The sequence below is a fragment of the Dipodomys ordii genome, unplaced genomic scaffold (genome assembly GCF_000151885.1).
Source record: "Dipodomys ordii isolate 6190 unplaced genomic scaffold, Dord_2.0 Scaffold2, whole genome shotgun sequence".
Classification (NCBI taxonomy): Eukaryota; Metazoa; Chordata; class Mammalia; order Rodentia; family Heteromyidae; genus Dipodomys; species Dipodomys ordii.
Genome location: NW_012267218.1, coordinates 12,100,085 through 12,112,112, shown reverse-complemented (window position 1 = coordinate 12,112,112; position 12,028 = coordinate 12,100,085). Strand labels below are relative to the sequence as shown.

Sequence of the window (12,028 nt, the reverse complement as noted above, 5' to 3'; positions counted from 1 at the left end):
CATTTATAAATACATACAACTATGAAATGAATTGGGGGCTGGTTATATATAGCCCAAGTGGTGGAGAGCTTGCCCAGCTAACTGGAGGCTCTGGGTTCAGTCGCCAGCCCTGGATTCAATGGGGATGAAGTGGACACACAATAGTCAGACTCAACTGTAAAATGACCACTAGTATCAGATTAGAAATCAGGAATTTAGTGAAGAAAAAAAAATTCTCTAGGTTAAGAAAAGTAGGGCAGATTTTACATGGTTTGTGGCCTTTTTTCATCTTCCTATAGTTGATGGCTAATAATAGGTGTTCACATAAGGTGACTTTACAGTCAACAGGGACCTTCAGTCATGAAACTGACCACAGCAATGGTTAAGTCTGGTTTGAAGGGCAAAATGCAATGTAAGTAGCTTTATGTTTATAGTTTAGTTGCTTAAGGTTTTACCTACAGTAGAACTGACATTTCTCTGTAGCCAAAAGCTGGCTAACTTGAGAGAGAATTTATAACTTACAGGAGGCTCAAATTTGGAGTAGTAATTCTCATTTTTATAGAAGAGTTTTAACTTCTGTCTACTACATGGTAAAACAGGTTGAACAGAAATTAATACATTCTTTTTTTTCTAAAATTTGACCTAATGTAGGAGAATCCTTTCATGTGCATGATAATAAGTCTAGTGTCTAGCCTCCATCAGTATTCAAAATGAGGCCATTCAGCTTTAAAGTGACCAGGGTGAGTCACCGCGGAGATTTCTATAATGTTAAATGCATCATTTTGCTTTTTATTTTCAGAGTGTGACCATAGAAAGTGAAATCTTCATGTGTCTTGTACAGCAAAAAGATTCTAAATGCCTGAGGGAGGGGAACCTATTAGGCTACAAATATAACTAATAAAGTAAAAATTGATAGGACAGGAGAGCAACTTCAACTTCTTCATACTTAAAAAAATATATATTTCTGAAAACAGCAGTTCATGTAATCTTTAATCTTCAGGAAACTACAGGTAGACTAAAAAGAGCAATGTCCTGGATGGTATTGATCTTTGGCAGCATTTGAAGTGAAAGTAATCTCCCCCACCCCCCATGTACCCGATTCATTCATTTTGGAAACTAGTCTGTGGGGTGGCATATTTGCACCTAAACGAATTTTACAATAGAAAAAAGAATATAAAATTTTGTACCAAGACTTAAGTTGTATAATGTGCAAACTTAACTTTTGTTTACATGATAAATGTTTACATATTAGACCACACTTAAGTATGCAGTATCCATAAATACATTGCTGAGAACTTAACAAAACTGTACACCACTGGAAATGTGTGTTCATCATACTATTCCATTAATGAGGCTATAAGTATGCTTTCATATTTCATAAAGATGGCTTCTGATTCATTGCTCAAAAGTGAAAATATAACAGGTATATATTACTAATTTTGGATCTGTTTCTGAATTCAAATAGCAAGAAGTGTCCTTTATAAAGATTTCACTGGGCGCCAGTGGCTCACACCTATAATCCTAGCTACTCAGAGGCTGAGATCTGAGGATCATGGTTCAAAGCCAGCCTGGGCAGGAAAGTCAGTGAGACTCTTTATCTCCAATAAACCACCAGAAAACCAGAAGTGGTGCTGTGGCTCAAATGGCAGAGGACTCTCCTTGAGCTGAAGAGCCGAGGGACAGCGCCCAGGCCCAGAGTTTAGGCCCCATGACCAACAACAAAAAAAGATTTCATTAGTTTGTAAAGAACATTATATTTTCCCAGAAAGCTTTTGTCCCTTTCCTTAGGGAAAACGTTTGTCTTAAAAACAGTGGTCAATCCTTGTGGTGGGAGAACCTTTTCTTCTACTATGAGCCTATTATTCATTCATTCATTTATGGTACTGACGGTTTGAACTCAGGACCTCCTGCTTGCTAGGCAGGCTGTCTCCCACTTCAGTTGCATCTCTTGCCCACCATCTGAACATTATGACACTACAGAGCCATCCTAAACGACGAATGCAGGCGGAGAGCCGCAGGCAGTGTACCCCCAGTGGTTCTGTGGGCCTTATGTAGCCTGACATAGATGGGGGGAACCTTATCTTGCAAACCACACCTGCAAGATACTAATGGTTTTTCTTAAAAGAAATTCAAGAATAAAAGATTTCATGGGGCAAGAAACCTTGAAAATAAAGTGCTAAAGAGAAACAGAAAAGATGAAAAATGTGCAAGTTGTAAAGCTTTTTCTTTTGAGATGTGGTCTCTATGTAAGCCTACACTGATCTCAAGCTTGCAGTCCTCCTGCCTCAGTCTCCTGAGTGCCAAGATTAGAGGCATGCACCAACACAGGCGTGCTTCGTCCTGGCTGGTATGTCACAGCTGTACACAATCAAAGAGGTCTCTCACCATGATATCCAGTCCTTCCTTGAAAGACTTATGTGGCAGTGCATGGATTATGGATAGGAACATAAACGTTTTTTCTACCGCTGTGATGATTCTGGGCAGTCCTCCCTGTTACAGTCTTCAGTTAGCACCACGACCATGAAGAGTTTGGATTTGGTTGTTTTTTTTTCCTTCTGTAATTCTGGTCTCTCAAAATGGTTAATTTGTATAGTCTTCTCAACATCCGTATCTTTCAGTGAGGCATATGTATACATTTCCAGACAAATAAACTGCATCAGAAAAAAATATTGCAGGAAATTCATTACATTTCGGCATTTGTCAGAACAGTTGAATGTCTTCAGTTGAGTTCTCAAATCATACATGTGTGCCAGGCATGGTGGCATCTATCTGCAATGCTAGCATTTGGGAGGCTAAGCAAGATCCACAAGTTTGAGGCTACAAAGTGAGCCCTTTCTTTAAAAAAAAGCCTGCTGTAAAAGTGTTTGCCTAATAGGTGCAAGGCTCTGGATTTGATCCCCAGCATTGAAGAGTGATGTGTAACACTTCATTAACTCATGAGGAAGCTTAGGGCTCTAGAGTCTTTAACTATACTACCTCCAAGTAGTGTTGAGGTCATTAGCCAGAGCTTAGAGAAACTGTTGTACTAAGTTGCTTAGCTAATAAACAAAGCGTTCTGCTCTTGTGAAAGTTACTGACCTGCAGTCATCACCTCCAGCACTGACAACATGGCGGTCACCACTGGTAAATCGAATGTTTGTCACATGGGATGAATGACCCAGGAACCTTTTGTGCTTTGCCTAAAACAACAATGATATACTTCAGGACATCGGATGCACACAAAGCTGTCAGAGCTATGGAGAAAGGGAGTTTGGATCACAGCCAATGATTAAAATGCTTTTCAGGGTTAATACATCTGCATATAACACAAAAACCAGGTCACGTGGGCAGTCCTAGGAAAGTCCGTTCTAAGGAAAAGCATTTGAAATTTGGATAATTATAGGTTTGGTAAAAGGATAAAGCTTATCAGCTTTATTCAAGCATTATTACTTGGAGTGAGGAATATGTTTCTAATAGGTTTTATTTTCATGGTGTAGATTTTGGAAGCAAACGTTTTAAACCAGGACAAAACATGCTGTTAAGTTTGAGGGGGAAATATTAATGAGTGGTCACTTAAGTTAGAGGTAAAGTGATAAACACAAGCTTACAAATTTTTCTGGACATGGGAAGTCAAATAACTTAACCATGCCGAAGTCGTCCCCTGTGACAAGGCTGATTCCGGAATGAGACACACACGCACAGTTGACATCGGCTTTCTCAGCGTGTCTGGACCAGATTCCCATAACTTCATCTCCTAGAATACTGGAAGGAAAGAGAAAACCCACCCCACTGAACACTGACATCTTTGCCATTCTACAGAGTAATTTGCCAAATAGAGCAAGTGAATGAGGTCATATTGGAGGCCTGAGTTTTATTTTTATCTGGGTATTAAGTAGAATTTTCTAACTTAAGGATTTAAGGGGTTAAATTATCCTTTAAAAATTGAGCTCATTCCTTTTTTTTTTGGGGGGGGGGTCATGGGGCTTGAACTCTGGGCCTGGGTGCTGTCCCTCAGCTCTTCGGCTCAAGGTGAGCACTCTACCACTTTGAGCCACAGTGCCACTTTCGGTTTTTTGTTGGTTAAATGGAGATAAGTGTCTCATGGACTTTCCTGCCTGGGCTGGCTTTGACCCGTGATCCTCAAATCTCAGCCTCCTGAGTAGCTAGGATTACAGATGTGAGCCACTGGCACCCGGCTAGATTATTCCTATTATTTCTCTAAAGACTACAGAAGGACTGGAGGTTTGACTCAAGTGGTAGAGCACCTTCCTAGTTAGCATGAGGCCCTAAGTTCAAATTCTACAGTGCTACCTATCCCAAAAGTCTCCTCCCAGGATTTGATGGCACTTCTCACTAAGATGGATATAAAGGGCTGACCTGTCCTGCAGCTAAGTAAATTTGAGCAAATTTAAAAGCAAATTTAATTTCTAACATTCACAACATCTTTCTGGTATGTTTTTATAGCCTGTTCTTAAGTATTTAGAAAAATACTACTGTATATAACTTGGATTCTTTTATGAGGATACCTTTATAGTAAGGCACAGAGACTGATAAAACCCAGTAAAATCATTAGAGTCCCAGAATGAACATAATGGCAGAATTCAAGATACAGTAACAAAAAAGTGCTATTCCCTAGTGGAATTTCCCAATTATTCTGACTTAAAAAGCTGCTGCTGCTGCCTGAGTGTGTGTTTACCTGGTCCATGTAGCCCAAGTGATTCTGTCAATGGCAGCGTGATCCAGGAGATGTTTTCCTGAAGGCACTTCATAGACATGTCGTTTATAGCAGCCACTAGAAACCTTTTACCGCATAAAAACAGGACAAGAATTCCATTAGCAAAATCCACAAGGCGTTTCTGAAATACTAGAAAATGCAGTTTGGTTTACATGTCTAATGTTGAAGAAAGCAGTATCAATATAAAAACAAACTGGGGTGCTGGTGGCTCACGCCTGTAATTCTAGCTACTCAGGAGGCTGAGATCTGAGGATCACGGTTCAAAGCCTGGACAAGAAAAGCCTGTAAGACTTATCTTCAGTTAACCACCAGAAAACTGGAAGTGGTGCTGTGGCTCAAAGTGGTTGAGTGCTTGCCTTGAGCTGAAGAGCTCAGGGACAGCATCACGGTAAATCAGATCTCAGGCTGTACATGAGGGCTCCAGGTAATGAGATTTGTATTTGGAACTGATGCTGTAGTCACACCAAGAGTGTGTGGAAGAGTTCTCGGTTAAAAATGTTAATTTACTTCACTATGGTGAGGTAGTGAATACATGTGGAACATCCATTCCTTAAATGTACACCACATTTTTTAAAATTGTATTACAGGATTAATATAGAAAGAACAGTAAATGCACAAGCTAAAACACACAGAACTTGGGCAGCAAATATATTCACTGAGTTTCTCTTGTAACCTGGTGCAGTGCTCTACCTGGAGAAATCTGCTATCTGCAGAAAAGTCCATCTGAATGACAAAGCTTGGAATGTCTTTGCAGTAGCCAACTCTGTTCAGGGTGGGACCCAGTGTGAGGTCATAGAAATCCACTGAGTTATCACTGGAACCCACTGCCAGGTACTGGGAATCTGGACTAAATCTGAATACACAACAAGAAATAAAGAGGCCATTAGACCACATGCAATAGTTTAAAACCTGACATCAGTGACTTTTCCTATTACATAGTCTTTGAAAAAAATGTGTGCCATGGATTCCAATTTATTTGGAAAACTGATCATGTATACAGAGTACATGTGTACATGGAATAGTTTTGCATTTTACCTCAATTTAAAATATCTTCCAATTCCTTAAAAAAAAAAAATAGGGCTGGGAATGTGCCTTTTTGGTAGAGTGCTTGCCTAGCATGCACAGTGCCCTGGATTCAATTCCTCAGCAACACATAAACAGAAGCCAGAAGTGGCACTGTGGCTCAAATGGTAGAGTGCTAGCCTTGAGCAAAAAGAGCTGAGAGACAGCTCAGGCCCCGAGTTCAAGCCCCAGGACTGGCAAACAACAACAAAAGCCAGTAACATTCCGGAAATAATAACATACTTAAAACTAAGATGGGTAAACGAATGAAACCTGTCTTATTCGTAAAAGAGCAATCCTAGTCACCTCAAGTTACTAGAGCCCAGAAGTTACCCAAAGCCTGGAAGAGCTTGTGCTGGTGAGATGGGATTTGCCCACCAGTCTTGAGAAGCAGTATGGACAAAGCCAGTCTGGATGAAAGTATGACCAGGAGTCCTTAGGGACATGGAGCGCTTCTAAGGAAGTTTCCCTCACCAAAGGAGTTTACAGCCCTTTTCACAGACCTGGATCCACCTGATCATGGAGAAGTCCTGGTGGCTGGGTGCTACTGTTAAAGTACACCTAAGTACTGTGGAGCAAATTTAAGCCTCAAGACCGGTTCAAGATAATTCTGATTTTGGGACATAGATGTTCAGGGACTCCAGAGAATATATGATCATAGAGACTCAGAGCATAGACCTGGAAGCCTCACAGAGGTGATGTTTTTCCAACTTCTGTAGGGCTGTGGTAGGGGGTGCTGCTGGCAGCGCATTTAAGGGGAATCCAGAGTGCCCCATACCAAGCACCCAAGTCAAGGAGAGATCAGTGTACAAACAGCCACAGGTCATTTCTGTTGTTTTTGTTGTTGGTCGTGGGGCCTGAACTCTTCAGCTCAAGGCTAGCATTCTACCAGTTGAGCCACAGCGCCACTTCTGGCTTTTTCTGCTTATGTGGTGCTGAGGAATCAAACCCAGGGCCTCATGCATGCAAGGCAAGCACTCTACCACTGAGCCACCTTCCCAGCCCAGGAATACATTTCTTTTTGAACACATTACCCCTTCCCTTGCTCTATTTGGGTGTCTAAATTGTTTAAAAAATGTATTCTTTTGTAGTATTGAGCCTTGGACTGTGCCTCAAGTTTGCTAGATAGGCGTTCTCTATTATTTTGGCCATTTCCCCTATTTAAAAGATGTAAATAAGCTTTTCAAATATTGGCTAGGTCATTATAGGCTAAAATTTTTTATTTTATTTTTGCTAAGATATTCAGAGGGTTTTTAACATGAATGCTAGTACTTCTATTGTAGAACAGTCACAGACATGCAGGTAAGACATTATAGGTTCAATGGTTTAGCACATTTAGTACTTAAGTTGCTTAATAAGCACAAGATGCCAGCTTTGGTACAGTACATTATCAATCATTTTCTGTTCTATTCCATTTGTTGACTAACCTGATATCATGGATGGTACATCGTCTGTCTCTCTTTTTGCCCCATATCTTTAGAGAGGTCACCAGTAAAATAATAAATTCTCCATTTTTCATCCCAATAGCCACCATGTCCCCTTCAGGACTATAGCACACTGTACGAGCAGCATGTCCCAGGTTCACTTTGTTTAACATCTTCTGCATACAAAGCAAAATAATAGTAGAAAACTACACTAAGTAAATACAGACAGAACCAAACTTTCCCCAAACCACAACATAATTCTTTTTTTTTTGGATCTGGTTGTGGGGCCTGAACTCTGGGCCTGGGCGCTGTCTCTCAGCTCTTCAGCTCAAGGCTAGCGCTCTATCACTTGAGCCACAGTGCCACTTCTGGCTTTTTTCTTTTTTCTTATGTGGTTGGTGCTAAGGAATCGAACCCAGGGCCTCATGCATGCAAGGCAAGCGCTCTACCGCTGAGCCACCTTCCCAGCCCCCACAACATAATTCTGAGCTCAATACTAGCAGTTAAGACCTTCAGAAGTTGTAACCTCTAACAACTGTGTACCTACTTTATCAGCAATGTCCCAGAGTCTCACTGTCCCATCTTCTGCAGCAGAAAGGAAGAAGTCCCTTGAAGGATGCGTTGCTAGCCCCCAGACTGGTCCATCCACATGCCCATTAACTAAAGTACTGCATGCTGCATTTTTCTCTCCAACTTCAATTATTTCAGCATTCCTTGTCCCAACTAGTATCTTGCCCTGAAATGTGGAACCAACACATTAAACGAATTTGCCAGCTTCACTCCCAAGCCCATCAATGGGTAAACTCTTCTATGGTCACAGGCACACATCTGCAGCAGTGCTGGGCAGGGTGCATGGTAGAGTCCAAGCAAAAGGCAGACCTCTCCTACAGTAATGCACCTGGATTCTTAAATAACCAGAGTTTTGACTTTGATTAGGATAATCTTAGGACTTCCAAAAAGGCTCTAAATACATTGGGAAATAAGAAGAAAACTAGAATTCATACATTAGTTGAAAAGGAAAATAACCAAGTAGTGGTGGCCCATATCTATAGTTCTAGTTATGTGGGAGGAGGAGGTAGGAGGACTGTAGAACAAGGCTTGGTCTGGGCAAAAGTGCAAGAAAAAAGTAACAAAATGCTCAAGTGGTAGGGTAGAATACTTTGCCTAGCAAAGGCAAAGTCTTGAGTTCAATTCCCAGTAGCACACGTGTAAAAATAAGCTTAACATTTAGATATCTAAACTGATAGCCATACATTAACAAGTACATACATATTCAACAGCTTTTAAAGGAATATGTAGCTAAAGATGGTGATAGCTGCTCTAATCCAAATGAACCAGTTGGCAAATATGTGTGTGTGTGTGTGTGTGTGTGTGTGTGAATTTCCATTGGTACTGGAGCTTGAACTCAGGGTCTCACACTCTTGCTTGGTTTCTTTGCTCTTAGGTAGCACTCTACCATTTGAACCACACCTTTTTGATGGTTAACCAGAGATGAGAGTCTTACCCTGGATTTGTCTGTCCAGGCCAGCTTTGAACCATGACCCTCAGACTCCTGAGTAGTTTGGATTATAGGCATGAGCCCAGCCTGGCAAGGATTTTTAGTTCCTAGGAGGCTTTTGTTGGGCATAGTAGCTCACACCTGTAATCCTGTAACTATTCAAAAGGTAAAGATTGAGAGGATCAAAGTTTAAGGCCAACTCAGGCAAGAAAAGTCACAGATATTATTTCAATAAGAAGTTGGGAATGGAGCTGGGAAGGTGGCTCAGTGATAGAGTGCTTGCTTGCCTTGCATGCATGAGGCCCTGGGTTCCATTCCTCAGCGCCACATAAGCAGAAAAAGCCAGAAGTAGCGCTGTGACTCAAGTGGTAGAGCGCTCGCCTTGAGCTGAAGAGCTTAGAGACAGCACCTGGGCCCAGAGTTCAGGCCCCAGGACAGACAAAAACAAAAAAGAAGTTGGGAATAGTGGTACATGCCAATCATCCTAGCTACGCAGGAAGCATAAACAAAATCATGGTCCATGCTCCTCTGGCATAAAGAAAACCCTATCTCAAAAATAACCAATGCAAAAAAAATTAGAGGCTATGGCTTAAGTGGTAGAGTGCCTGCTAAGCAAGCCATGAGGCTGTGAGTTCAATCCTAAGACTGCCCTCCTCCCCCAAAAGTAAAAAAAACAAAAACAAAACCCTGGAGGCTTAATTACAATAGCTGCCTGTCCTCTCACCGCACAGATACCAGCAACTGCAGAGAAAGGCCGAGCAAGATGACAGAAACTCATTCTTCAGTGTACTATGTAATATCAAGTATCTCCTGACAGAAACTCATTCTTCAGTGTACTATGTAATATCAACCGTCACAGCTGAGAAGGGCCTTCACCGGCTACTGTGTGGTATCAGCTGGAGGAACATCTTACTTTGCCTCTGCACACAGAACGGACACAATCTGTGGCCTGTCCTGTCTCCAGCCTGAAAGCCCGGCATCGCCTTAGTTCCTGATCCCACAGTTTAACCGCTCCGCCTTCTTTGGACCTGCATAAATAAAGTCAAACCCAAGTAACGGTTTATATTAACTCCAGATAGTGTTCCTTGTAAACAAACATATAAGGTATAAGCAGAATGCTAAAAAAGCCTAATATTTTTAACTTCTAATCTTATTCTAAACTTCCTATGGAAATTATAGGATACAATCAGTCAAAATGAACGTTTGGCTTCAGGAGATTGTATTTCGAGCAACACTGATTACTTTCTGAAGAGCCTAACTTTACTTAGCTTCTACCATACATTGTCCTCTCGTAATACTATGTCACTATAAAGATAGGTAAAACAATTTTTAATGTTAAAAGGATAACAAATGCAAATCAAGGTATTATATGCAAATCAGGATTATAGATGTCTGTATAAAATTGTTAATAATTTTGTGCCAGTACTGGGGCTCGAACTCATGGTTGGGCACGTCCTTTAGCTTTTTCACTCACCATTAGCCCTCTATCTCTTGAACCACACTTCTGGCTTTTTTTTTTTTTTGTGGATGATTATTTGGAGGGAAGTGTCTCACAGGACTTTTCTGGCCAGCGGGCTTTGAACCATGGCCCTCATATCTTCGCCTCCTGAGTAGTTAGTATTGTAAGTGTGAGCTACCAGTGCCTGGCTTGTAAAATTATTTTTTTAAGGGCCAAAAGCAGCATAGTCCTTTCCTACAATTATTATACAACCACCACCACCACCATCATCATATGTGGAGTTCTGGGGAATGAACCCCGGGCCTTGTGCTTGCTAGACAAGTACTCTATACCCCACTTCCCTTTCCTACTACTACTACTACTACTATTATTATATTTTATTATTTATTATTATTATTATTTTGATCGGTTGTAGGGCTTGAACTCTGGGCCTGGACGCTGTCCCTGAGCTCTTCAGCTCAAGGCGAGCGCTCTACCACTTGAGCCACAGTGCCACTTCCTGTTTTCCTGTTTTCTGGTGGTTAGTTGGAGATAAGAGTCTCATGGAATTTCCTGCCCCGGCTGGCTTTGAACAGTGATCCTCAGATCTCAGCCTCCTGAGTAGCTAGGATGACAGGCGTGAGCCACCGGCTCCCGGCTCTTTCCTACCGATATTAAAGTATCTTGCCAAGGCAGTTCATAGGTATAGGCCAAACAGAATATGGGAAGTATTAGAAGTGATATGTGAAGAATAAAATTGAGCCCCCACACAAATTTTCTCTCCAAAGAACATATTCTTTCATTTCCTGCTGTCTTAGGAGAAAACATGCCAGTGTACCATAATATATTGCTCACAGGTAAAGGAAAAGCTCTTGTGTCTGTTTAACTGACATGTTGGTTGTTCTGATCCTGTGGTGAAGTATACTTTTTTTTTTGTCAGTCATGGAGCCTGAACTCCGGGCCTGGCACTGTCTCTCAGCTCTGTATCTCAAGGTTAGCGCTCTACCACTTGAGCCACAGGGCCACTTCCAGCTTTTTCTGCTTAGGTGGTGCTGAGGAATCAAACCCAGGGCCCCATGCATGCAAGGCAAGCACTTTACCACTGAACCATCTTCCCAGCCCTGAAGTATACTTCTTAGTTGCTTGTCTGTCACATGTCAACATGTGGTGACTATGTTGGTGGCAAATCAATTTCTTAAATATCTGGTTACTATTTGAACATCTGAAAAAAAATCACTCACATTCACATTTCAGGTCTTGTACAAAAGTTTGTCTAACAAGTTTGCATGAAGCCAAAGCAAACCAGGCAGTTTGTCACCAGCCCTCCTTTGTTCCTTTCTTGTGGGGCGGTGTGCATTGTACTCTTTAGCAGACAAAGAGAAAAGGCAGTTAACATGCAGCCTGGGGCCAGGGCACTGGTGGCTCACTCTTAGCTACTCAGGAAGGTGGGAGCTGAGGATCCACGTTGGAAGCCAGCTGAGGCAGAAAAGTCTATGAGAACCTTATCCAATTAACCAGCAGAAAGCCAGAAGTGGAGGTCCGGCTCAAGTGGTGGAGTGCTAGCCTTCTGTGAAAAAGCAATGAGAGCTTGAGGAGCTGATGCCGCTGCGCTCAGTGGGAAGGACTGACTGCCCTTTATGTCCCTTTCACTAGGCACACGCTGATAGCCAGGACGGCATTAGGAAACCCCGTTCTTAATTTGAGGACAAGTGCTTATCAACTTATCAGCTAAACTAGCACCCCAATTAGAGCTGAAGTTTTATCTACAATGTGAAGAAAAAAGACTAACATTAAGGCCAGGAATGAGAATTCTAAGAAGGCACAGAAAAAGCAACATGGGAGAAATGTATGAGAAGGCCCGAGAGGACGGCCGTGTAGCATGGGGAGAACGAGAAGCTCTAACTGCAAGCCTT

The 12,028-nt window shown here is 41.8% G+C and overlaps 1 protein-coding gene across 1 annotated transcript in view; it reads right to left on the bottom strand.

Moving 5' to 3' along the window:
* Nucleotides 1-2,521: 2,521 nt before the first annotated feature.
* Nucleotides 2,522-12,028, bottom strand: part of Eml5 (echinoderm microtubule associated protein like 5) — a 139,385-nt gene continuing 129,878 nt past the window's right edge. The window contains exons 36-43 of the mRNA XM_013013367.1: nucleotides 9,591-9,705; nucleotides 7,727-7,915; nucleotides 7,183-7,355; nucleotides 5,384-5,546; nucleotides 4,655-4,758; nucleotides 3,567-3,720; nucleotides 3,058-3,158; nucleotides 2,522-2,630 (exon numbers count right to left, since the gene is read on the bottom strand). Coding sequence (XP_012868821.1) covers nucleotides 2,594-2,630; nucleotides 3,058-3,158; nucleotides 3,567-3,720; nucleotides 4,655-4,758; nucleotides 5,384-5,546; nucleotides 7,183-7,355; nucleotides 7,727-7,915; nucleotides 9,591-9,705 — 1,036 coding nt within the window. The 3' untranslated portion in view covers nucleotides 2,522-2,593. The remainder of the gene's footprint in view (nucleotides 2,631-3,057; nucleotides 3,159-3,566; nucleotides 3,721-4,654; nucleotides 4,759-5,383; nucleotides 5,547-7,182; nucleotides 7,356-7,726; nucleotides 7,916-9,590; nucleotides 9,706-12,028) is intronic.